A 26,953-nucleotide genomic window follows, 5' to 3' on the forward strand; every position below is an offset into this window, starting at 1 on the left:
CAATAGAATGGGCTGGTTGCAAATCACAGAAGGATTTGGGCTGAGGGAACCTTAAAGATCCTGCAGTTCCAACCCCCTGCCATGGAAAGGGGAGCTCCCTCAGCCCAGGTTGCTCAGATTGGTTCCACCAGGCCTTGCACTGCTCTAGGTTGGTTTTTCTTGTTAAAGAGATGAGGAGGCCCCAGGCCAGGCCTGAGGAGTGGGAGCTGCTCCCCTCACCTGCCAGGAGCTCAGGATGAGCTTTCCCTGCCTGTTTTCCCCAGGGTTATTTGGGCTTTGCAGTCCCTAGGGACACCAGCATGGCCTGTTTGCCTTTGTGCCTGCTGGAACCAGCTCTGCCAGCCCTTCCATACCCCTGGACAAAGGGAATGCCTGTGGCTCATTCCCACTGCTGTGGGATCAAAGAAAAAGGAAAAGGTTTTTCTGTGGGGCTGTGCCTCCTGTGAGCCTGTCGCACAAAACATTCATGTGCTGGCCAGAAGGGATGGGGAGGTGTGGGGCTCCATTGCTGAGGCAGGGCTGTCCAATGAGCAAAGTGGCTCTGGACCTGGAAGGTACAATTTCTGCTTTTATCTTCTAGAAAATAGCATTTGCCAGCGGGGGAAAGGCTGGTGGAGCTTTGCACTGACTCACTCTTCCTGTTCATTTTCCACGTGAAACACACAAAATGCTAATTTCTCCGTGAGGCCTGTGGTGCTAAATTGCCTGTGCTTGTTGGATGGATGGATTTGTCACAGGGCTCAGCTGCTCTGCACAAGTTCTGAGCAGCAGCAGCTCCTGACGTGGACCGTCCAGCTGTCTGTGGGGATGGGAGCTGGGATGCAGGAATTTAATCTGGGAGAATTCACACATTGTGAGAGTGTGTGTGGAGAGATGGGTGAGGGTGTGTTCTGCAGGTTTGTACCCAAACCAGGATTGAAAAGCTGCTCAGGCTGCATGGGAGTGATGAGTGGGGTTGGGATGGGTCTGTTCATATCCTCAGAGCTCCTCAAACTCTCTGAATCAGATCTCAAATCCACACCCATCACAGGGGTACCAGTATCTCAATGAGCAGTGACTGTGACACCTCTGGGGAGGGACAGGGGACAGGGGATGAGGGCCTGGGGCTCTTCCTCAGCAAGGCAAGACAGAGCCAGCAGTGACCTGGCTGCTGCTCACTGAGAGAGGTGTTGGCAGAGAAATCAGCTCTGAAATGAGCACCCAGACCCTGCCATGGGCTGTCCCTGCAGGGCTGGGAGGGAGGATGTGCTCATCCTGGCTCCAGGGACCCAACCTGTGCCCCCAAGCACTTCAGCCATTAGGAGACCCCACAGAGGTGTCACTCAGAGGGAATAAACCCCCAAACCACAAAGAGAGGGGAGAACAACTGTAACCTGGTAACCAGAAGAGCTGTGGGAGGAGAAACAAACATGAGATGATTGTATATATTTAAATAACTATAGGGAAAGAAAGGGCAGCGTTTCCTGCATGCCTTGGCTCCCTGGAGGGGCTCAGGGAGCCTGGTGGTGGTTGAGGGTGGATCAGGATGGACCAGGGTGCAGGACAGGCTCTGCAGCCATGGCTGGGACAGGGGGGACAGGACATGGCAGCCCTTGCTGTGCCCAAGGAGCCTCTGGAGAGGTTCCCAGCCCTTGAGTGCCATCCAGACACTCACCCTACCATGGTCTGGGCCAGCAAAGAGCAGCTGGAGGCTCCTGCCCAGCCAGTGCCCGTTTGCTGCCCAGAGCTGGGCAGTGCCAGCAGCTTGCGTCCTGTGTCGGTGCCAGCAGCCAAAGGTCAGAGCCTGTGTGTGGCTCTGCTCCCCTGTCTCAGCCAGGGATTGTCCTTTCAGAGGTGACAGGAGGCACAGCAGCAGCTCTGGGTGCTGCAGGGACTGTCCCAGCTGAGAGGTGGCTTTGCCTGAGGAGGGGACGCGGGGTTGGGCACGGGGTGCTCGCTGTCCTGGCGGCACATCCAGGCTCCCATCCTGGCCTCCTCCTTTCCTGGCCGTGCTCCTGGGGAAGGATGGGCTTGGAGCAGATCCTGCCAGCAGGGCCTGGGCCTCTGCCTCCTTCTGCAGCCTGGAGTGGGAGAGGAGAGCTTCAGGCTGCAGGTTATGCAAGAACCTGCCCCAAATGTAGGTGCACCTGTTCCATTTGCACAGAAGGAGAAGATATCTCCATAATTCTGGTGCTGACAGAGCAGAGGGGTCCCTGAGGGCTCTGGGGCTCCTGGCAGGTGTGGGCAGGTCCATCCCACAGCAGTGTGGGCTCTGTGGTGACCCTGCTGGTTTGTGGTGGGAAGCAGGAGGTGCCCTGTGGTTTTTGTGGTGTGCGAGGAAGCAGAGCAGGAACTTGGGTTCTGTCCTTCCTCTTTTTGACAGACATAGCTACAAACAATAATGGAAATCCTAACATCCATTGCAAGGAGCGCCCTGCCTGTGGATTTTGCTGTGAGGCAGAGCTGCCTGTTGGATGTGGGGAGCTCTGAGGGGCTCCAGGAGCACAGGGCACTGCAGAGCCACACCGAGCTCCTCCTGGGCTCTGTGCTGGCATTTCCAGCCCATGTTGTGAATTGTAGGATGGACCATGATACGAACTGTGCAATGGGGAAGAAGGTAAGAAGAGAGTAGGAGTCTATTTTTAGGCTGATGGGGATTTTGAAGTTTATGATGAACTTTCATTCCCAGAAGGAGGTGAGGCTTTCTGTTCCAGAGTGGATGTAGATTGTTATGGGGATTGGGCTGGTTAAAAAGTGGGGCTCCCATGGCCTGGTGGCACCAGCAAGGGCAGGGGAGGCTGAGCCAGCCCAGGCTCAGGGAAGGATGGAGGGAACCGAGGCAGGCGTGGCTCTGGGGCTCCTGTGTGAGCTGAACCGGGCAGGGATGGCTCTATAGCAGGAGCAGAGGGGTCTGGCTGGGTCACCAGGGCTCAGCCCAGCTCCAGGAGCCTGAGCAGGGCCCTGTCCCCTCCCCAGGAGCTGCCCAGGCTGGGACAGAGACGCTGCTGTAGCTGAGAGTGAGGAGTGGGGAGGTTTCCATATGCTGATGGCAGCACGCTGCTTTAGTGGTACAGGCTTCTGGAGGAAGGAAGGAAAGGGATGATAAAAATAAAGCTGCAGATCTGTATTTAGCTATAAACCACTCCAGGATTATTTTTTTTTTTTCGGTAGTATTTGAAGACTATGCAATAAATGAGCTTGTTCATGAATTTTTTATTTTGTACCACTACAGCTTTGAAGAAGTAGCCAGGTTGCTGTGGCATTTGCATAGCTCAGGATCCCTGTGTCTGGGAGGAGAGGTTGTAAATCCTCAGGAGATTTGTGTGCTGTGCAGGAGCACTTTTGTCTAAGACATCAATGTGCAATATCTCAAAGTCACTGTGCAGTTGATAAAGCCATCATGACAAACAAGCAAATGCAGTATTTCGTGTAGTGAAGCTTCATCCAGAATAAACAAATGTGCCAAAATTTTAAAATTCTGAATGATTTTGTATGCAAGAGTAAGAGAAAATGCATTCAAAGTGTAGCTGCTACTGCCAATGGGAGAAGGAGATCAGATGCAAATAGCAGAAATTGTGTTTCCAGAGCTACTGATATAATTGGATTTTACTACAGATTCTAAGTGCTGATAAAGGACAGTGATGAATATTTGCTTTGTTTCATGATCTGACACACGATCCGAGGCCAGGAGAGGTGGATTAATTGAGTTGGAAATTATATTGTGGAAATAAAAAAGCCAAAGAGAACCCAAACACCAAAAGATGTGTTTGATACCCAGGAGAAGGGCTGGGAATAGCTGTGAGCATCCACAGCTCCCAGAGAGGGCTGGGTGGGGATGGTCCTGCATGCCCAGGAGCTGTGGGTAAAGATGCCCTTTGCACATGGCAGGCAGTGTGTGCAGGGCTGTGCAGCTCAGCACTCCTTTAAACAAGGTGCTCCTTTGAATGGGCACTGGACAATCCCTGGAGAGCTCTGGGTGTGACATTCCCCTTCAAACACAATCACAGTCACCCCCATTTGGAGCCAGGCACCTGGCTCCCCGCTTTAAACCATGGTTATCATAAGAGGGTGGATAATTTTTAAAAATTACATTTTCTCACGCTGAAACTTGCGTTTCAGGGTGCTGTCCTGATGGCCTAGAAACAGCCTGCTTTTGGCCTCATTTATCATAGTTAAGCTCCAAGAGGAAAGACTTAATTGTGGCTTTCTTTTTCTTTTTTTCTTTTGTGCTTACTGTTAGATCCGCCTTTGCAACACGAGCTGGAGGTGGTCAGCAAACCTCAGTGCTTATATCAGTGGATCCAGAGGGAGTGCTTGACTTGACAGGAGCTTGGTTTGATTTATCCTGAAGACCAAGTTTTGGATCAATGAGTAGCACAGAATAACCTCCCCAGTGCCCAAGGCGCTGCGCAGATGCATCAGTCAGAGCAGAGCCCTGGCTGCTCTGTGCACGTGGCAGCTGAGAGGAGCTGAGCAGCTCTGGGGGGGACAGGATTAAGTGGCAAATAACAGCAGGGAGAAGCATCTGAAGCGCTGAGGGCGGGCTGGGCTGTCTGCTGGGGCTGTGCTCAGCAGAATTTCTGAAATCCTGCGTGCTGACTGCTCTTCTGGAAACTCGGGAGCAGCAGCTGAGCAGGGCTTTGGGATCTGCTCGGCTGGGAGATGATTTGCAGGGCTGTGAGTTGGTGGAGAGAGAAGAGGATCTGAGGAGCCTCAGCTCCCATCCCTGCAGCAAATCCCTGATCTGTGCTCGGTGCCGGTTCAGCTGCTGGAGGCTCTTCTGCCTTTGCTTGTGCAGGGTGTTCTGGAGGCAAAGCTGTGGGAAGATGCTGGGAATGGGTTGGAGAGGCTTTGGAGGAGACTCTTGGAAGAACATCAGGCAGGAGTTGGAGCCTTTCAGCTCTTTGCTGCCTCACACTCCAGTTCCATGTGAGGGACAAAGAATCAGCTCAGAGGCACCACGTGTCCTCTTCCAAGCCCTGTCCTCCAGTCTTCCCACCAAGACTCTGAAATTGGTGCTCCTGGATGAACTTCACTGATGGAGCCCAACCAGACAGGATCAGGGTGCTGCCTTTGGGGTCTCTGCAATGGATGGCTTTGCTGCTTTGTGAGGTTTCAGTTCAACCCCAATCTGCTGTGATGGGCAGCAGTGGTGTACCCATGTTCTTGTTGGTGAATGTGCTTTGAGAAAAGAGACCAGAGAAAGCCTTTAACCCTCTGAAAGAGCCTCCTGAGGGCTGGCTGGGTTCCATCTCCTCCCTGTGTGTGGTGGCCACACGCAGCTGTCTGTGAGCTACCACCTTGGGTCTCTGCCAGGCACTGCCCATCCCTGATGGAGCCATGGGCATGCCAAGGGATGGGTGATGTGTCCTCCTGACCATGGGCATGCCAAGGGATGGGTGATGTGGGTGATGTCCTCCTGTCCATGGGCAATGCCAAGGGTTGGGTGATGTATCCCCCTGGCCATGGGCATGGGCATGCCAAGGGTTGGGTGATGTGTCCTCCTGTCCATGGGCATGCCAGGGATGGGTGATGTGTCCTCCTGGCCATGGGCATGCCAAGGGATGGGTGATGTGTCCTCCTGTCCATGGGCATGCCAGGGATGGGTGATGTATCCTCCTGACCACAGGCATGCCAGGGATGGGCAGTATGGGTGATGTGTCCAAGTGCCATGGCCATGCCAAGGGGTGGGTGATGTATCCTCCTGGCCACGGCACTTGGCAGCTGGACAGGCGACTGACTCATCAGCCTCGGCGGTTTCCCATTTAATCCCGGGGCTGTTGGGATGATTTAAGTGCCAGCAGCCCGGAGAGGAGGTTGTGCTTGTGCATCCAGCACGGCTGTGGAGCCATCGCCTTGCTGCCTCCCATCCCTACTTTTGGCGGCGGGGGGAGCCTGGGGGTGGATCTGGGCTTGGCTCTCGCTTATCTTGCGAGCAGTTTGGTTTCCTCCCGGCGCTCGGGCTCTTCCATTGGCTCCTCTTGCTCTCCGTCGCTCCGCCGCTCGCAGCCGATGTCCTGAGCCCGGCGCCGCTGTGCGGGGCGCTCCGGGGGACCCTGCCGGGCCCGGTGCCGAGCGGCGGAGCCCCGAGCCACCCATGCCCCCGGGGGGAGCGCTCTGCCGGGGGGGCGCCGCCTGCCCCGCAATGTAACCGGGGGTGCGGGGGGGCGCGGAGGAGGCGCCGGGGCGGGCGGGGGCGGGCAGGGCAGGGCAGGGCCCCCGCGCCCCCCCATTGTCGCTGTCCCCTCTGTGTGTCTCTCCCGCAGGCTCTCGTCGCCCGGCGGCTGCGGCGGCGGGGACGGCGGCGGGAGCCGCAAGAGCGGGGTCATCCTGGACATCGCCTCCCTGAAGATGACGGAGCTGGAGTCCGAGGTGCTGCCGCTGCCGCCCCGGTACCGCTTCCGCGATCTGCTGCTGGGGGACCAGTCCTTCCAGAGCGACGACAGGTTCGGGGCACAGCGCGGGGACAGTGCGGGGACACACGGACCTGGGGCTCTGCCTGGGCTGGGGGGACACACCGGGGACAGCCGCGGGACACGGAGGGGACACGGAGGGGACACGGGCGCGGAGCTGTCCGCGGTGCTGCTCCCGCCCGGTGCGGAGCTCTCCGCGGTGCTGAGGGCAGCAGAGGCCGGGGATGGCCGGCGCTGCTCGGAGCTGCGGGCGCTGGGATGTGCTGGAGGATCCGGCGGTGTGTGACACCGCCAGGTGTGCGGGTGGAGGCCGCGGGGGCCTCGGGAACATCGGGGTGCCCCGGGGCTGGATGTGCTGGGAGCGCTGTGGGTGCGCCGGCGGTGCTGTGGATGCCCTGGGAGCGTTGGAGGTGCCCTGTAAGTTGTTATGGATGTGCTGGGCCAGCAGAGCTCTGTGGGCACCTGGCTCCATCCTGGAGTCCCACCAGGGGCTGGCAAGCAGGAGAAGGGACCAATGTCTGGGGGAGGTGTGGGATAGTGGAGCTCCCTGTGGATCTGTGTGGAATTTGGGCTGACAGGCAGGGACGGCTCCTCCAGGCTGCCCTCGGAGGCTGTCTTGGCAGCAGGGTGAAGAGCTGCTGCGGTTGTGGTGCTGCTCTCTGTTCCTCACCACAGGAATGGCTTTATTTTTGTGCTGAGCTCCTGCCTGGCTGGGATTGATCCCCAGCTTGAGTGAGCAACAGAGGGAATGCCGTGAGTGGCACGAGGATTCCATGGGCAGAGCAGTTCAATCGAGAGGAACAGGCACCTTCCCTTCAACTCTGCTCATATCATAAATACCAGTGCTAATGGGGAGTCAGAGTTTTATCTTTCCCCACCAATTAATTGCATGATGCAAACAAAGAGAGGTGTAATTCTTGTTGGAGAAAACCTTTCAATTGCTGGTTAGTCCTTGACTAGCTGCTGTGTGCCTGGTACACCTGCATCAAGGTTTTTTGTGCTTTTCTCTTAAGAGATAATTTCTTTTTTTTTATATATACAAGTATCATAAAAAAAAAAGAGTGCATTTGGCTTTGAGACTGTGAATGTGGGTTTTACAAATGTTCTCTATAAGTGTTCCTAACTTTTATCGCTGCATAAAATTGGTCTGGCTCGAAAAGGAATCTGTGATCCTGGAGGTTTTAAAGCCCAGATTTCCTTAACAGACACTTAAACATTAATATAGTTTTATGACACCAAGTGAGAAGTTAACAGGAAATTCCTGCTGCAGAAAATGTCTGGCTTTCAGAATGGCTGTGATATGGCTCATTTGGTCAAGTTTGAAGATTTAATAGTTTTCATATTTAAGTATTTGGAAGCATCTGAAGTATGAAGATGGCAATAGCAGATTGTGTTCTTTATGTATTTCTCCGGTTACACCCCTTAACCTTCATTTTCCTCTAAATTTGAGTCTTTCTGATTCAGCATCTCTCTTTAATTTTAATGTGGAGATGCTCTGGGTTGCTTTGTTAATTCATTAGCCCCATTTCTCAAGAATTCATTAGCATTGTTTCTCAAGATATCTCAGTTTCACCAGCTCTGTGCTGTTTCCTTGAGTTATTTGATTTCCCCTTCATCTGGAAAACACTGATAATTTCATTGTGTGGGGGCATGCAGATCTCTGAGCCCACATTTGCTGTTCACTGGAGTCCACTTGGCTTCCCTGGGAGCTGAGATGAGCTGTGGGCTTTGGGAAATGTTGCTGTCAGGCCTAAATTCCACTCCGAGTCATTAATAACAGTGGGACCTTGTGGCTGAACCGAGCTCGCTGGAGTAATTATGACTAGTTCATTAGCCTGCTCCAAACCCACTGAATCAGGAGCTGATTTAGGAAGAAAAAAACGAGAAGCAGAGAGACTTTTAGGCTTTGTGGATGATAAGCAGCTCAGAGCTGTGCTTTGAAGGATTTTGTTGCAGCCCTGGCAGGGATGTGCTGAGGAAAATCCCCCCACAAACTCTGCAGGGGTAAAACAGAGCTCGTTGGGCTTGGAGATGTAACACTGGAGGAAAGCACCCATAATGCTGAATATCTCATTTATTTGTCAAAGGAATGCTTAAAATCAATGTCTGAAATATCTGATTGCGAATGTTACCCTGGGATGAGTGTGCTGCTGGAAGTGAGGAGGTTTCTGGGGTCAGCAAAGGCTGAAAGGATGGGAGGCCAAAGGGGAGCCAGGGTTTTGCTGCTTCTGGAGAGTTAAAACTGCTCCTGCAGGAGATGAATTAGTGCATCCTCATCACAGGGGATGCTGAAGAGACACCAACCCTGGAATGAGGTAATGCTGGAGCTTGAGGAGATGAGAGCTCGTTGGAACAAGGAGATAATTAGAGAGCTGTGGTACAGCAGGGGGAGAGAGTGGGTCCAGATAACCTCTGAAACAGAAGGAACTAATCAGCGAGTGTGATGTGGAATGGGTAAATTAGGCTGCTCCTAATTTACCTTTGTTTTTGGGATGTGAAAGACGAACGCAGTCGATCTGAGCAGGGCTTGCTCTTTGGCAGGTGGACTGATTGACAGGAGAATGAAATAACACTCTGAACATCCTGTGGTGGTGCAATAAATTGGCCAGGAAGCAAATAGGAAACGGCTGGCTGGGAAGGGAATGTGGGAGGAAAATGGATTTGTGAGACAGAGAGAGAAAAGCCTAATGACAAGCAAATCTAGAGTTGTCAAGTCCAAGTGCTCCTTCCAGGATCACCTCACTGTCTTCAGAGCTCGCTGCCACGAAGGGTGGAAGGCTTTGGGCTCGGCTGTGTTTGAATTCTGGCCGTGACATTTCTGCTGGGCAGGAGGAGCAGGGTTAGGTGTCATTCAGCATTCAGCTCTGAATTCCCAGAGGCTACAAACAGCTCCCAGGGCAGGAATCTGACTGCTGGGGCCTGGAGGTGATTTCTGCCTTGGGCAGGGAAGGTTCTCTTTGGAGCCTTGCAGTTGCCTCTGTTGTCTGGCATTAGTCCTGCCCAGCTCACAAATTCCCTTCCCGTTTGGAAGGGGCTGTCAATGCCAGCACTGGGAGAAAAATGGATTTGTTCTGCTGGCTCCTGGCAGTGCTGCCTTTCTTATCTCACTGATGTTTTGTGGCCACGAAAGCACCCGGAGCCTCTGCAAAGGCAGAGTTTGAGATGCTGAGCCTGTGACAAAGAGAAGGTGAAGAACTGGGGGCACAAAGGCCTGGCTGCCTTTTCACCTTCCTGGAGTGGGAATCCTCTGGGCATGGGAATCCTGTGCGCCAGGGAGATGTGAGAGCAAGGCCAGGGATGCTGGGAAGGGAGGGGTAGAAAATCAGAGCAGCCAGAGCTGGGAAGGAGCGGAGCTCAGCACAGCATCCCCAGAGCGGGTGTGAGATAGGCAGGAGCTGGAAGCGAGCTCGCACAGCATCAGAGCCTGGGAGGGTAGAAGGACGGATCTGGGAAGGAGCAGGCCAACAGCATCCCAGAGCCTGGGAGGTGTGAGAATAGGACCAGGGATGCTGGGGAAAGGAGCAGGAGCTCAGCACAGCATCCCAGAGCCAGCCCAGGGATGCTGGGGAGGGGATCAGGAGTTGAGCACAGCATCCCAGAGCCTGGGAGGTGTGAGAGCCAGGCCAGGGATGCTGGAGAAGGGAGTAGGAACCCAGCCCAGCATCCCCAGGGCCAAGGAGGTGTAAGAACAGGACCAGGGATGCTGGGGAATGCAGCAGGAACCCAACCCAGCATCCCCAGGGCTGGGGCTGCCCAGGCTCCTGTTCTGAAGGGATGCTGCAAGTGCTGATTAAAGGCAGCTGAGAAAGCACATCTGCTGGGCGGGTAAATATTGTTTCACACCCCAAGCTGTGGCAGCTCTTTGATGTTCGCTGTCCTGGCTGTGGCAGTTTTTGATCCTCCTGCATTTCTCTTTTCTTGGACAGTGCTGACAGCTGGGTTGGGGCATGTATAAAAAAAGCCCGTAAGTAAAATTAAACTGTATCTCAGAAAAGTGTTCATTAGGAGCTTATTTGTTGCCTAATTTGAATAGTCTGAACACTTTCCAGAAAATCATCGTCAGAAGCCACAGTCCTATTTACAGGAGCGAGAAGTAATGGATGTCACTTTGATTAAGTGCATTTTTCTGAGGCTAATTATCAGCAAAAAAATCATTTTGATGGATGAGAATGTTTGGAAAAGCTGCTTGTGCAGAAGAATTCAGCAACTTCTCCATAAAATTTTAACATCTCCTATTTCAAATCAAAGATATTTTGGATGTTGCATAACCAAGAAAAGAGGATTTTGACAATTCTTTTAAGTTTCTGCTTTCAGTTTTTTTAAAGAGTCTTACAACTTCTTTGTCTGTGATCCAGCATCTGGTCTTTGTCTCTAATTTGTCACTAAGTGGTGGCTCTGACTCTTATCAGGACAGATGATGCTTGGCATGAGCAAAGTGAAGTGCTGCAGTATCAGCCTTGGAGGATCTCATCCCTGCAGTTTTCATGCTAACATGCCCCAAGTGAGTTCCTCATCAAAATTCATCATTACATTAATGGAGCTGGGGAGTTTTGTGCTCCCCAGGCAGGTTCTGTGGCTGAGTCCTCTCTTCATTGCTATTTGATTTAATGGGCAATTTTCCCCATTTTATTTGGAAGATGCAGATGCCAATTTGAAAATTCCAATTTGTATCCAGAAATTAGAGACATTTATTTCTCTGCTGGTGAGGTAATGGCCAATATTTTAAATCAGCGCACAGTCTGCTCAGGCTGTAGCCTCTGTGCCAGGGAAGGTTTGTACCTGGCATTAGGAAATTCAGCTCTGGTGCCTGTGTGCCCCAAAATTCCCCTGGGGGAGGCTCTTCATCCCCAGCATTTCCCTTGTTTGTAAAGCAGGCTGGATATCATTGCTAATATCCCTTCCCTCAAAAATGGTGTTTAGAGCTATTCCCACATCCCTGGGTGCAGAATCTCTCAAGGGACAGCTCAGTGATGATGAGGTGCTGGGATCCCAGCTGTGAGTCCAGCAGAATTAAATTGCTTCTCCACTGCTCCTTCCACCTGGCAAAGCAAAACCAAACCAATTATTAATGAGATTAGGCTGTTTAATTAATTAAATAATTAGATTAGGCTGTTTCCCTGAGTCAAGGCTTTGTAAGGGAAGTTTCTGTGTGACAGCACAAGCAGGAATTTGCCCCTGCCAGCCCTGCATGGTGTGGGCACCTCCTCACCCTTAACAAGGGCAAAACCAACAGATGCTGCCAGTGGATCCCTGAGCCCAGCCCCAGGTGGGACACACCAGGATGAGGAGCACTGGAAGCCTGAGGCAGATTTATAAAATTGATTTGGGTTTTTAAAAAATTGATTTGGGTTTTCTCGTGTTTGCACAAGATTTTTTTTAATGATAGCATTTTTAATTGAGGTTTGCTTTTCCAGTTGTTCTGAAAGGCTGCAGGGATGATTCCCAATGCTGTGTCTTAATTGCTGTGCTGCTTGGAGTTTTTTAATTGATGTTTCCTTGCAGCTATTGGTGTGCTCTTTTCTCTTCATCTTGCGGCAGGTACCCCTGGACATTGGCAGGAGTATTAGGAAAATTATGAAAGTAATAGAGCAAAGAAGAAACGCAGTTCTCTTGTAATTGTAACTATTATTTTATTTTAAAAAATGGCCATTGCTTTTTTCCAGGGATATTGTTTTCACTGTCAGCAGTGGGCCCTTGCTTGCAATAAAAGCAAGTGCACGTAGCAGGCTGGTGGAATGAGCAGAGGTGTCCCTGGAGTGCTGCTGTGTATGGCTGTGCCCTGAGGAAAAGGAAGAACAACATTGATTTTCAGTTATTTAGTGCAATTTAACACTGTGGGCTCAAATTTCCGTCCCTCCCTGGGGTGGTTTTCTCTTCCCACTTATTTACTTTCCCTTTGGTTTCTTTTCTGTTTGTTGTGGGAATGGGTTTGAAGGAGAAAACAGCATTTCAAGGTACCTGAGTGAAGGGAGGAGCACGGGCAGGGGTTTGGTGAGGTGGGCACATTTCCAGGGCAGCCCCTGGGCTGGTGCTGAGCTCACTCATTTGGGCTAAATGAATTGTTTCACTCCCCTCAAGCAATTGTACAGACACACAGAAAGTCCTAAAAGAGAGATTTCCTGGCAGGCAGAGTGCAGAGGGTGTGAGAGATGCTGGAGTCCTGGCTCCTGCTGTGGGAAATGGAGCAAAGCTCCTTCCACGGGGTCTTGGTGTGGCTCTGGAGCCTGATGGGACATCTCTGGGGGCTCCTGGGGTGGCTTTGGGACATCTCCATGCCAGGGGAGCTCCTGTGCCCCCTCAGCCTGCAGGGAAAGTGTGACCGTGCTCACAGGGGTTTTCACTGGGGAAGAGATGAGGATCTGACTCTATGTTTCAGAAGGCTTGATGTATTATTTTATGATATGTATTACATTAAAATTATACTAAAATAATAGAAGAAAGGATTTCATCAGAAGGCTAGCAAGGAATAGAAAAAGAAAGAATGATAACAAAGGCTTGTGGCTTGGACAGAGAGTCCAAGCCAGCTGGGCTGTGATTGGCCATTAATTAGAAACAACCACATGAGACCAATCACAGATGCACCTGTTGCATTCCACAGCAGCAGATAACCATTGTTTACATTTTGTTCAGAGGCCTCTCAGCTTCTCAAGAGGAAAAACCCTAAGGAAAGGATTTTCCATAAAAGATGTCTGTGACAGGAAAGGGCAGGCTGGGTGTGAAGCCTGGGCAGGGATCTCCAGCACAGGGATGTGCACACACCAGGCTGCTGTTTGTCAGCACAGCAGGGCCCTGTGCCTGCAGGAATCCCCAGGAGGGCTCTGCAGCTTCAGGTGAGGCTGGGTGGGAGGTCGGGCTGAGCCCAAAGCTGTCACTGCTGCTGTAGTGACAGCACGAGAAACAACTTGGCAGCTGTAGCTGTAATTGCAGAGAATGCATTAAATTTTACTGCTGTGTTTTCCCACCACCTTCTCTCATTGCAGTTGCATCTTTGTTCCCAAGGGAAATAATTTATTGCTGCTCTGAAGGTGTTGCTCACTGCTTTTCCTGTGCACAGGCTGTTCAGTGCCTGGCAGCTCAGGCATTCCCCTCTTGGGGGACACAGAGGTTCCTGTCCCTCTGTCCCAGCCCTGTCCCCAGCCCTGCTCAGGTGTGAGCTGCTCTCCCTCAGACCCCTGTGTGGCTGTGAGATCACCAGCACAGTGAATAACTTGGTTGATAAATGCTGCTGTGCATGTTCCTGTGAGGCATCTCACTCATTTTATTGTGGTCTGTGCAGCAGAGTGGCTTAGACAGGAACCAAAGGCTGGAATTTGAATGCAAACCTCTCTGGTGGCGAGAAGTGCCACCAACAGACAGCAGCAATCCTTTTCTATTGCAGCCCTGCTTACTGAGGGATGAGAGCAGGCTGCCCGTGGAGCCCTGCAGCGAGCACAGCTTTCCCTGCCACGCTGCATTTGCCTCTGCTCCACTGGCACCTGCCTGATCCGGAGCAGAGGTGGAGGTGTTCATGTGCAAATTAAACCCCTCCTCTTGCTCCTGGCTCCAAGCTCAGCGTGGCTCACACGGGCTCTGTGCAAGGCTCTGCCAGCTGCTCTCAGCTTCCCACCAAGGCTTGGCAGTGCAGCCTCCCAGCCCCCAAATCTGGAGATTGCCTCAATTATCAGTCCATTAATTTGCTGCATTGCTGCAATTTTTTTTTTAAAAAAATTATCTTTCAGAGAGTTCAGAGTTTAGATTCTGCTGCTCCATCACGCTTTGTATCAATTAACAGCATTGAATTTCATCGGCTCCGTGACCTCATTTCCTCTCTTTGTGGAGCTTTTTGTTGCCATTTTAGCAAATTTCTGGCTGCTGTTTTCCTGCAGGGAGAGGATCAAAGGGCAGCCTGCTGGAGCAGGCAGGTCCCTGTGGTGCCAGCCTGACTCTGCTCTCTGTTCTGTCCCCACAACCTCATTGATGTTTTGAGATCTCCCCTGCACAGCCAGAGGGCTGGAAGGAGGATTTCAGGGTTGCAAATCCCCTGGCAGGTCCAGCATTTCCCCTTTAATTATTCTAGGTGATAAATAATTGATAATGAAGAAGTTTGTGGTGTTAGAGTTGGGATGCGAGGCCTTGGTGAGACAGGAATGCCATGGGTGTCAGCACACTGCCAGCAGATTAGAGGGATGTTTTCCAATGTTCAATGTTTTCCAATGTTCAACGTTTTCCAAACTTCTCAAACTCAGAAAACTTGTCCTTTAAAGCAAGTAGTGGGTGAAGCAGTGCTTGGAAGCATTTTCAGAGTTATTTTCTGTCCTGAAACTCCCCCGGCCATGTGGTGCAGGGGCAGACGTGCCCTGCCAGGGCCATCCGTGTTCCTGGAGGAACTCCAGGAGCTCAGAGCTGCCTTTGCCTCCTTGGGCTGCACTGGGGCCACAATTGCTTGGTCCTGCTTCTGCCTTGCTCCAGACACACCATCTGCTCCTGTCCCTTCAGGAGACAGCCTGGAGCTGTTTGCTGGCCATAGAAATGGTGATTTGTGAGAGGAAAGTGGGAGCAGAGTTTGTGGATGGGCACAACACCTCGGGGTTGGGACAGCCCCAGAACCATCTGTGGCCAGTGCCATTGTGCTGGGTGCCAGCCCTCAGTGTGGGGATGAAGGTTTCTGCAGCCAGCTGTGTTTTCTGCTCTGGTGTTTCCCCTGTGCTTTTCCTGTGATGTTTTCTCCCATGGAACACACGGTGATTTTTGCCGTTTCTCTGCTGTCTCACTGCCGAGGGGCCCTCTGGAGGCCAGCGCTCACATCACTCCCGTCCAGCTCCACAAACCCAGGGAAAATGGCATTTCTTGTTCTCTCCAGGACCTTCTGTCATCACCTGTCTTTGAGCTTTTGGTTGTAGCTTTACATCAAGCTGGCTGCTGTGGGGTGTTTGTCCCTGAGGTGCTGGGTACGCTGTCTGAGGGGTCTAGGGGAGTGAGGAGTGGGTCTGTCCTTGTCTCCTGTCTGTGCAGCCACTCACAGCCACTCTGCCAAGGCTGGAAATTGGGATCCTCCATCCAGGGAGAGTCCTGAGGGATGTGCTGCCATCCTCCTCCCTGCACATCCCAAACTCTTGGAGTTAAACATGGATCTGCAGGTTCCATGGCTCCCTCAGACCTGCTCCTGCTCTGCAGAGGGCTGTGGTGAGTTCCTCTCTCCAGGATGGGCCTTGTCCCTCTCCTGCACTGCTGGGGATGGACACGGCTGCTGTGTGCCCTCAGCCTCTGCTTCAACAGCAGAATTCTCAAAAAGCTTCACTTTGAGGTGAGCCCAACCCCAAGCCCACCCTCTGTGAGTGACTGACCATGGCTGGGATCTGCAGGGGTTTGGGTGTGGATTTCTTTGGGTGGTGATCCCCTACTCTGCACTCTGCTACCTGTGGCTCCCAGGGGAGATTCCCCACTCATTCCCATTCCCATCAGGCAGCTGTTTTCCCATCTCATTCCCATTCCTGTTGGGCTGGTGTTTCCCCAGTTCGTTCCCATTCCCATTCCTGTTGGGCTGGTGTTTCCCCAGCTCATTCCCGTTCTTGTTCCCATTCCCAGACCGTTGGGTTGGTGTTTCCCCAGCTCATTCCCATTCCTGGACTCTTGGGCTGGTTTTTCCCCAGTTCATTCCAGTTCCTATTCCCGTTCCTGTCAGGTTGGTGTTTCCCCAGCACATTCCCATTGCCATTCCCGTTCCCATCGGGCTGGTGTTTCCCCATTCCTGTTCCCATTTCCATTCCCTTTCTCGTTCCCATCGGGCGGGTGTTTCCCCATTCCTGTTCCCATTTCCATTCCCATTCCTGGACTGTTGGGCTGGTGTTTCCCCATTCATGTTCCCGTTTCCATTCCCGTTCCCGTTTCCGTTCCCGTTTCCATTCCCGTTCCCGTTCCCATTCCTGTTCCCATCAGGCTGGTGTTTCCCCATTCCCGTTCCCATTCCCATTCCCGTCGGGCTGGTGTTTCCCCATTCCTGTTCCCATTTCCATTCCCATTCCCGTTCCCATCAGGCTGGTGTTTCCCCATTCCCGTTCCCATTCCCGTTCTCATCGGGCGGGTGTTTCCCCATTCCCATTCCTGTTGGGTGGGTGTTTCCTCATCCCGGAGCGCCGGGGCCGGGCAGGAGCAGCGGGGAAGCTGCGGGAGCCCCGGGGAGGCTGCGGGAATCTGCGGCTGTGTTTGGATCCGGCGGCTCTGCCGCGCTTCCTGCAGCCCACGCAGCCTCCAGAGCAGCCGAGCGCGGCTCTGCAAATTTAGCATCTCCCTCCAGGCGGGGAGCTCTCCTCTCTGGGCCGTGGGCAGAGCCACGGAGCTGCTGTGCGTGCCTCATTCCCCGTGTGTGACTGTCAGCAAAGTCATCTCTTTCCTGGAGCTTTGCTGCAAAGAGTTTCTGGCTGCAGAAATGGACTTTGCGAAAGCCCCACAAGCTGCTCCCAGCCCTGTGGCTCCAGCACAAGCTGAGGTTCAGGAGCTGCTGGAGCTTGGTGGCTCCATGCAGGTACATGTCACCTCCCTGGTGGCTCCATGTGTCACCTCCCTGGTGGCAGCAGCTGCCAGGGAAAAGGTCTCCTCCGTCTAGGAGAGAGCAATGTTTCTGGGGAGCAGGTGGTGAAGATGTTCAGCAAATGTCAGCTTGAGACCTTGCCATCCTGTGGGCAGGAGTGACACTGCTGAGAAATGTGTTATCCTGTCAGAAAGCAGCACAAAAAAAAAAAAAAAAGAGAAAAAAAAAATCCCCCAGGGAAATGTTTACGAGCGAGGCAGGGCTTTGCCAAAAGTGGGCGTTTTTCCAGGATGGAGCCTCGGGAGCGTGAGCTCCTGGAGCAGTGGGAATCCTGCTCCAGCTCACACCACTCTGTGTGCCTGAGCCACTCTGCCCTGGTCTGAACCCCTCAATCACTGCCCTGAGCTGTTTAATCTGACGCTGCCCTTTTCACTGATGCACTATGTTGGTTTGTAGCTGAGCAAAAAGCGGTTTAAACAGAAAAGGGTGCTGCGTATGGGTGCTGTATGGGTGCTAAATACAGCTTTTCAGAGCTAAACACTGCCCAAAACTCCTTTCAGACAAACTCTGCTGGTGGTGGCATTGCAGAGACCCAGAGAAACTCGTTTGCCCAGTGCCACACTGGTGTGGGAAGTGCGTAATTGCATCTGGGCTGAGAGCTCCATATGGCAGTATTGTTTGAAAATTTTCTCATTTAATGAAATGGGTGGTAATTGGCTCTTAGAAGAGAGTTTAATTGGAATAATTGGCATGGACACTAGTGTTAATTTAGTTTGGTGTTTCTAATGCACAGTCACGGTGTTTGCTCAAGAACAGAAGTGGGGATTAGGTGCTGCCCATATTTCTCAGCAAGAAGTTGCAGCTGGGCTCTGGGAAGGCATTTACTGGAGGGAGCTGTTCAGTTGCTGTTCTTGAAGTTGGATTTTGGAGATGGATTTGCTTCATTACAGTTTGATGCAATCACACCCACGCTGCTGAGAGTCGAGGCCTCCTCTGACGCTCAGTTCCCACTTCAGATGATTTGGGATTGGACTTTCTGCTCTCCTGGAGCAGCTCCAGCTCCTTGGCACAGGAACACCCCTGTCCTGAGGTGCTCACACACACACACGTGTGCAGGAATGTGCTCACTCATGAGCCAGCACACCAGGAAGGGAAAATTCATGTTCCCTACCCAGCCTGTCATCCCTGCCTCTCTCAAGCCTCTTAAGACCCATCAGTTCCAGGTCAGTAAATCAGCACCATGAGGTTTTTCCTGTGTGGAAGAAGATTTTACAGTCTCTTTCCAGCGTGGAGATGTCTCAAGCTGTCATCTCATGGCTGCTGTTCAGGGACTGCCATGAGCTGGAGGCTCTGCTGCAGGAGCTGCTGCTCCGCAGGGTCACTCAGAGTGTGAGATGGTGACACAAAAGCCATTACAGCTCCTCAGCCTCTTCCAGAGCTCTAGTTTAACAATTTTTTTCCTTTTCATCTTCCTCCAAAATGCTTTTAAAGCTCGGTTTTGTCACTTTGTTTGGACTCTTCCCACACAGTAACTGCACTTAGAACTGCCCAGTGCTGATGGGGAGATTTATTGCCAGCAGCTATTGTGTGAAAATTGAGAGGAAAAACAATTTTCTGGGCAGCTCTTGTTAGGCCTCTAATGGGAAATATTTCTTTGGTGCTAAGAACTTGTAAATGGTTTTAGTGGTGGATGCTGTGCTCTGTGCCTCAGCAATGTTCTGCCTTCCAGGGTTCAGCAGCACAAATGTCTCTGCTTGCAGGCCTGTGCCAACCTCACTGCGCATGCACGAGGGATGAACTCCTTCCCAAAGGGGAGAATTTTTAAAAAAAAAAACCAAAAAACTCTGACAAACAGCAAAGCTTGGACCTCAGAGCCCAGGGAGTGAGTGAGGTGAGTGAGGGTTGGATTCCAGCAGGAGGCAGAGAGGGGATGTTCCTGCCTGCAGCAGGGATTGTGAGGCTGAGAGCAGGGGCTGGGTGAGTCTGTGCCCTTTGCCAGTGCTGTGTCTGGGTGTGCTGCTGGAATTTCTGTTCCCTTTCAAAGGAGGAGGATTTACAGCGAGTGCTGCTGTTCCAGCACAGGTTGGTGCTCCCCTGTGCTCACCTCAGGATCCTCTTTGGGGCCTCATGGCTGCTTTTCCTGAGAAACTTTGCAGAGCTGGAACAATTACCCAAACTTTTAAGGCCTTTTTTCCCCTCTGAGCTTTTTATGCTCCATTTCCCACAGGCAGATTTTAGGGAGAGAAAGGAGTACAGCTTGAACATGCTGGTGAAGATATTAATCATGATATAATTCAATTTTAATTCCATTAGACACTTTTAGTGATCAGGGAGTTTCTCACTTGCTTTAATCGACTCTTTTCCAGATGATGAAGCTGCAAGCTCTGGCACTTGTTATAAATGTCTGTTTATTAAACCATCCTTCCTAAACCCCTCTGCCTGGCCAGGATGGATATAAATGGAGAGGATGATGTTTGCAGTTCAGTCTTTAAGGAGACACTGTGTCAAAAATTGCAGCCTTCTCTTTTTCATTTTTGTGTCTTTATGTGAGAGATGAGAACAGGCCAAGGTTTTTTTTTTTTTTTTTGCTGTTCTTTTTACTGTAAATGTTGGAGGCAGCCAAGATCTGTGAAACAGCATTTGCTGTCACACCAGCCCCTGGAGCGGATGTTCCCTTTCCAACAGAGGATTTGGTCATGGCAGTTGGACCAAAAGCTGATGGGCAGATAAGGACAGTGCTGGTGGATAATTTAAAATTATCCACCACCTTTTGTGGCTTTAGTTCACCTTTGGTTTCTGCCCTGGCTGGGCAGGCAGCTCTGACATGTGTGAGGCAGCTCTGGGGGCAATTCCAGGGCTTTTTGTGCAAAACTTCAAAACAGGGACACAGTTTCACACATCCTTGCCTTTTCCTTTTAATGCCTTTTAAAGCTGACCCCTGCTTTTGGCTGGATGAGAAAAGGGAGATGGCTTTTGTCACCTCCAGGACAGCACCTGTGTGACTTGGGCATGGCACTCACCTGGCTGCAGGTGAGTCTGGCACAACACCTGGCTGCAGGTGACTTTTGGAGCCCATCCCCTGGCTGCAGGGGCTCCTGGCTCACAGCAGAACCCCCAGCTACAGCAGGATGTTGATGGGTAAGCAAATCTTTCCTCATTGAAGTTAAAATAAGAAACGTTCTTGGAGATCAATGGTCTGGCACAGCCCCCTGTTCTCGTGCTGCCCACACAGCCTGATGAGGCTGTCACAGACTCCATGGAGTTCATGCCTCATTTCTGCAGCACACTGTGAATTCCTCTTTAGGGGGACTTGCCATTTTCTCTGTCTTATATAATGCATCACAAAAAGAATGCTGAGAGAAATGAAAAAATGTCTGGGAAATGGTACCTGGCATCATCCAGCGACCCCAGGGAGGGAGGAAAATGTCATTACCATGAGACATAATTGGCAGTGATGATGGAGAGCCCCAAAGCCAAAATTTCTTCTTTGAATGCCAATCAATTTTTCTTGGATTTTTTTAGAAGCTTCATGGAAGTTTTTAGATGCTAAAATTCTCCGCGTTTTTCGGCAGAAACCCTCAGCACCATTTAATAGGCACACACTGCTTTGCATCACGTTGCAATTCCAATACTTTGGAAGCATTTGGGTGCTGCCCTGCACCTTCTGAGCTCCTCCTGGAGGGGTTTGGGTGCTGCCCTGCATCTCCCCATCTCCTCCTGGCTGGGTTTGGGTGCTGCCCTGCATCTCTCCAGATCCTCTCAGTGAGGTTTGGGTGCTGCCCTGCATCTCCCCATCTCCTCCCTGCCAGGTTTGGGTGCTGCTCTGCATCTCCTAGGCTCCTCCCAGCCGGGGTTTGGGTGCTGTCCTGCCACCTCTGCTCCTCCCAGTGAGGTTTGGATGTTGCCCTGCACCTCCCCATCTCCTCCCAGCCAGATTTGGGTGCTGCCCTGCATCTCCCCATCTCATCCTGGCTGGGTTTGGGTGCTGCTCTGCATCTCCCCATCTCCTTCCAGCCAGGTTTGGGTGCTGCTCTGCTAGCTCTGCTCTTCCCAGCCAGGTTTGGGTGCTGTCCTGCCACCTCTGCTCCTCCCAGTGAGGTTTGGATGTTGCCCTGCACCTCCCCATCTCCTCCCAGCCAGATTTGGGTGCTGCCCTGCTAGCTCTGCTCTTGCCAGCCAGATTTGGGTGATGCCCTGCATCTCCCCATCTCATCCTGGCTGGGTTTGGGTGCTGCCCTGCATCTCCCCATCTCCTTCCAGCCAGGTTTGGGTGCTGCTCTGCTAGCTCTGCTCTTCCCAGCCAGGTTTGGGTGCTGCCCTGCTCCTCCCCATCTCCTCCTGGCTGGGTTTGGGTGCTGCCCTGCATCTCCCCATCTCCTCCCTGCCAGGTTTGGATGCTGCCCTGCTAGCTCTGCTCTTGCCAGCCAGGTTTGGGTGCTGCCCTGCTCCTCCCCAGCTCATCTCTGCCTCCCTGCCCACCCTACTCCTCTCGGGGCTGACTCAGCGCTGCCCAGCCCTGCCTGGAGCTCCCGGTGCTGTTCCCACTGAAGCTCTGGAACAGAGAGTGACCCCGTTCTGTACTCACCTGGAAAAGTGGCTTGGCCGTGCCTCATTACTGTGCTCTGCCTGCAGACGTCTCATGCTTCCCTTGCAGATGTATATTTAGATTTTACCCGAGGGCTTTTGATTTCCTCGCTGGCTTGAGCAGCTGCGACAGGTACCCACTCACCTTCCCTTATTTCCTCCGGCCATTTTAACCTGCCACCGGCTTTGGGAAGGAGCGGGAGGGGATTGGGAGTCACTGAAACGCTTCAGGGTCTCACTGCTCTGCTTGTGAGCCTGCCAAATGCACCCAGGAGGGGCAGCAGTGGCTTTGTAGGGAGGTTTGCTCAGCAGCTGCTCGGGCGTGCTCCATTTCCCCTTCTCCCTGCTCAGCATCCCGAGCTGCCACGCTGGGTTTGCAGCTCTCCTGTGTCGCTGATGAGCCACACTCAGAGAGGTAAAAACGCCTTTGCAAAGGCTGCAGTGATGACAGTTCTGGGATTCAGCACTTACGTAAGGGATGCTCTGGCTTAGGGCAGGGGGAGCTGCCCTCTCTGCTCCCCCAGCCAAAAAGGGGCTCAGTTTGGGAATCCCTCCCCTGCAGCCAAAAAGAGGGGCTCAGTTTGGGAATCCCTCCAGCCAAAAAGAGGGGCTCACTTTGGGAATGCTCCCCATCCAGCCAAAAAGGGGGGCTCAGTTTGGGGATCCCTCCAGCCCAAAAGAGGGGCTCAGTTTGGGAATCCCTCCCCTGCAGCCAAAAAGAGGGGCTCAGTTTGGGAATCCCATTCACCCCAAAAGAGGGGCTCACTTTAAGAATCCCCTGCAGCCAAAAAGGGGCTCAGCTTGGGGATCCCCCCCCCCCCCATCCAGCCCAAAAGAGGGGCTCACTTTGGGAATGCTCCCCATCCATCTGCAGCCAGCAGGGCACAGCTGAGCAGCCTCTTGGCTCTGAGATTTTGAGGCACTGCTCCTGTTACTGGGCACTTTCTGGAGCCCTGGGTCCTCTCCTCTAAACCCTAACATTTGGATGTTGTTAACATTTGGGATGTTAATGCAGAGTACACTGACAAGAGGACAGAAATCAAAGGCTCTTCTGGTACCAGCCCGTCCCCCTCTGGGCTCACAGCCTGCTGCAAGCCCTGGATGTGTTTTCTTACTTTACATAATTTTTCCATCTCTCTCCATCAGCCCAGCTCTTCAAAGGCTTCCTTCTGTTTCCAGCTCTCTTGCAGCTGCTAAATGCACTCTCATCAATGCTTTCCAAGCTGTTCCTCCTTCCCCAAACTCCATTGCTCCAGTTTATTGCAGAACTCTCCCAAACTCTGCTGAGGAGCTGCTGGGTGATGCAGGAGCTGCTGCCTGGTTCAGCTGCCAAGGCTAAATGGGGAAAGTGAGGGAATAAAACACAGGCAGTGAATTCTGCCTGAGCCATGCAAATCTTCCGGGGGGTCCTGTGACCGTGCTCACAGGGGTCTGAGGATGAGGGAAGAGACGAGGATCTGACTCCATGTTTCAGAAGGCTTGATTTATTATTTTATGATATATATTACATTAAAACTAAACTAAAAGAATAGAAGAAAGGATTTCATCAGAAGGCTAGCTAAGAATAGAAAAAGAAGGAATGATAACAAAGGTTTGTGGCTCGGACAGAGAGTCCAAGCCAGCTGGGCTGTGATTGGCCATTAATTAGAAACAACCACATGAGACCAATCACAGATGCACTTGTTGCATTCCACAGCAGCAGCTAATCAATGTTTACATTTTGTTCCTGAGGCTTCCCAGGAATAAAAATCCTAAGGAAAGGATTTTTCGTAAAAGTTGTCTGTGACAGTGGTCCCACCTGGCCAAAGGTCTCTGTGGGTGTGCGATGGTGTCAGTGAATATCGCTGTTCCCCCGCTCCAGGCTGGGTTTGTTTGGTTTCCCCGGGTGCCAAGGAGCCCCAGAGGTGCAGAGGGGATGGAGCAGCCCCCAGCCCCACCGTGGGGGGAGCTGATCCCACAGAGATCCCTGGAGGAGAGTCCCTCCAAAGGCTGGGCTGGCACTCCGGAATGGAGAGAGGGAATTTGGGGTTTTGGCAGCAGCACTCAGCCCAAGCGCTGCCCCAGCCAGAGGCTGTGATGACAGAAATCCCTGCAGTTTGTGAACTTCTCCTGAAATGCTTTTAATGACAGTTTAATAATAACACTCAGTGCTGGGTACACAGCTCCTCACCCCTGGAAGTGCAGGGCTGTGTGAGAAGGGTAAGGACCATTATCCCCCCTGCGAGCAGGGGGAATAGCTGCTTTTATTTGTCAGCCTCATTAGAACAAGTGGAATTAATCAACTTTTCATATGAATGGCGTTGCTTTTTAAAGACAAATGTCAGAAAGGAGTCCTGGAGGGCTCCGAGTGGTGCAGATCCATCTGATGGCTTCTCAGGGAACTCTCAGAGCCTGTGGTGAGAGGCATTAACCCTGCCAAGGCACAGGGAGGAGGGGACAGAAAGGCAGGGCAGGGCACAGGGTGGGTTTGCTGTGCCCTGGGTCCTGCTGGGTGGGTGTTTCTGACCCTGGTGGGTGTTATTCCCCTGTCCTTCCCCTCTCCAGATGCTCAAAGCCCCATGGCTTGGGAATGCAGCTGGAATTCTCCCAGCTCCTGAGTGTCCTCTGATCCTCTCTGTGTAGCACATGGAGAAATTCCATTGAAATTATTATTTTAGTCATTGATTAGTTTTTTAGTGGGAGGACTCAAAGAAGCCATAACCCCTTCCTGTGAAGTCACTGAATTTTGGGCATTTTTCCTCTTTTCTCAGTCCTGCTCTTCATTCCCCTGGTGCCTCCTGGCCCTCTGCAGCCTGCAGGGAGCCCAGGCAAGGGAAGGTTTGTTTTGGCTGTGGCAGTAATGGGCAGTGAGTGACCAAGGCCTGTGAGTGCAGCTGGGAGAGTCCCTGAGATGCTTTCAGTGCTGCCCTGCTGCTCACAGCCCATTACTGCGTGGATCCACCTCAGAGGAAGCCAAAATCCTGGGAAATCCTCCCAATACCTTCGGCACTCAGCTGCAGGGAGTGGGGAAGGCAGGAACCATCACCCTGGGGAGTGGACATCAAGGCAGGATCGGTGTGCAAGTGCTTTGAATTGCAAAGTGGGGCTGGCCCTGCCCTGCTCCAGCACGCAACCTGCCCCAGGAAATCTGTGGTCTGCTGTCCCATGGAATCAGGCCCCAGGGCAGCCCCAGCTCACCTGGATGCCCCTCCTGGCATGGGCAGGTAGGATTCCCCCTCCACCCCGGCCTTCTGCAGCCCCTCAGGAGGGATTTGATCCTCTTTGAATTTTAAATTTCATCTTTGGCAGAGCCCTGCTGGCTCTCCCAGCAGTGCTGAGCTCTGCTCCCATGGCAGGGACCTTCCTCTCCAGGCTAATGGAAAGAAAATGGAGAGAAGTTTTTGTAATTGACTCGGGATCAATAGGTAAAAGTATTTCCTAAAAGCCCTTTTATTAATAAATACCTACATAAATCCCTTCCCAGGCATCTGCTGTATATTGTAATATCTCCAATCTGAGTTAATCAATGTATTGGAATTTTATGTTTGACTGTGAAGGGAACTGGAGCTCCTTGGGTTCAACTGTAATTCCAGGAGCTGATGGAAGTTAAAAATCCTGGCAGAAGGGTTTGTTTTGTTGGGAACAGAGTTCCTTGGGGCACTCTTGAGCAGGGTGTGCTGTTGGAGGCGCAGGAGGGGAGATCCTGGCTGGCCCAGAGGGCTCTGAGGGTGTCCAGGCACCCCATGTGTGTGTGGGAGCAGCTCTGGCACTGCACAGGCATGGAAAGGCCAAGTTCTGCACAGAGCAAGAGCATGAAGCACCAGCATTTTTTATTTTATTTTATTTTTTTCCTTTTTGGCAAATTTACTATTTTCACTGAGACAAATGTCAAGAGGAAAAAAAACATTCTGGTGAGGAAGCAGAAGCTCCTTTTTCTGCGATTTTAACTTCCCATAGGGATAAAGGACAATTACTGAGTAGAGAAAAAAATAAAATTTTTAGATTTCCTCAGAAGTGTGGACATTTCCAGGCAGTTCTGCTGCACAGGGATGTTTCAGCTGCTGTTTTCTGTGCCTTGGCTGCAGGATCCTCAATGGGATGGGGGGTGGTTTTTGCAGGGCTCTGCCTGAGCCTTGGCACCCTCCAGACCTTGGCAGCTTTTGCAAAGCAATTTTGCTGAGTGCCTGGTGACAATGTAGGGCAGTCCCTGGGGCTTGGGGGCAGAGCTGGTGCGTGTGCACTTTGTGACAAACACCCAGCAAGAGGCTGTGCCAGGCAGCTTTGTGCATTTATCTGAGCATTAGTGGAACCTGAAGTTTATTGAGCTGATAATGTCATGCTGTGACATTTGTTGGGGTCCTGAAATGCAGGAGGTGTTTGTGGCAGCCATAAATTACGTGGGATCTTGTTTTTCCTCGGTGTTATTAAATAAAGGCAGGTCAGGGTTGCTCTGCAAAACACAGAGGGGCCATGCAGGGAAAGGTGATTTTCCTAGAGCTGCTTGCCGAGGGTGTCAGGGGTTCCTGGAGGGATAATAATGAGCATTAATGGCTTTTCAGCTCAGGGTCCTGCAGTTAACATTTTTATTTGTATGAACACAGCCCCTCCTTAGAGCAGCAGCTCTGGCAATGTCTCCTGTGAGGTTCTGGCTGCTCATGAGCACAAGCTCCTCTTCCAAAGTGTGTTTTCCCACCCAAGTTACTCCTTGTGAATTTGGAATGGTTTTTGCATTGATGATGATTCCTTTCAAGATTTTAAAATGAGCTGATTCCTTTCACGATTTTAAAATACATTAACCTGGCTTTCCCTGCAGAGGTCCTGCTAGCTAACACCCTTGGGTTGTGTCTGAGCAGAGCAGGTTTGTTTGCCAGAAAATGGGAAAAACTCAACCCCTTCCTGTATCATCAACTGCTTCTAATGGACAGGGTGATGCTTTATTATTAATAAGCTGGATATGTGAGTAAAGGGAGTTTTGGCAGCCAGGACAGAAAGAGGCCTGGATAAAAGGGAGAATATTTAACAGTGCAGTTGCTGTGGATTCAATTAAGAGCAATGAAGAATCTGCTTCTTTCTTAATCTTATTTTCTGAAATATTATGACTGCTGCTCAGCAATTCCCAGCCATGTCTCCAGCCCCCGGCACAGCAGTGGTCTCTGCATCACAGAGATGCTGAAATGAGACATCAGCACTTTGTAATGGGCTCTCAAACTAAAATTAAACATCCATTTCCTGGCTTGCAGTCAGATGGTTGGCATTCAGCTGGCCCGGGAGGTGCTGCTGGACATGAGGAATCCTGATTTGGGCTTTGATGTTCCCGAGGTTGTGTTTGGTTGGTTTTGCCCCCTCCCTGGGAGGAGGCGCTGCTCAAACAAGGAGCTCCATTGGAGTTTGCTGCTGTGTCCCTGGGGCAGAGGCACAGGGGACGTGTCCCTGCAGGGCTGGCTCAGGTGACAGCATGGCTCTTTCTAGGAACAGGCTGTTCCCTGCCAGG

At 51.9% G+C, this 26,953-nt stretch overlaps 1 protein-coding gene across 6 annotated transcripts in view; it reads left to right on the plus strand.

Moving 5' to 3' along the window:
- Nucleotides 1–26,953, plus strand: part of KCNT1 (potassium sodium-activated channel subfamily T member 1) — a 78,087-nt gene that overhangs the window by 6,216 nt on the left and 44,918 nt on the right. For 5 of the 6 annotated variants that reach the window (XM_064728122.1, XM_064728126.1, XM_064728123.1 and 2 more), the window contains exon 2: nt 6,246–6,425. In XM_064728122.1, the coding sequence (XP_064584192.1) occupies nt 6,246–6,425 (180 nt within the window). Of the gene's footprint in view, nt 1–5,827; nt 6,127–6,245; nt 6,426–26,953 lie in introns of those variants that run through there. The other variant, XM_064728128.1, reaches the window with a different exon arrangement.

This window comes from Zonotrichia leucophrys, chromosome 17 (assembly GCF_028769735.1).
Source record: "Zonotrichia leucophrys gambelii isolate GWCS_2022_RI chromosome 17, RI_Zleu_2.0, whole genome shotgun sequence".
NCBI classification, from domain to species: Eukaryota; Metazoa; Chordata; class Aves; order Passeriformes; family Passerellidae; genus Zonotrichia; species Zonotrichia leucophrys.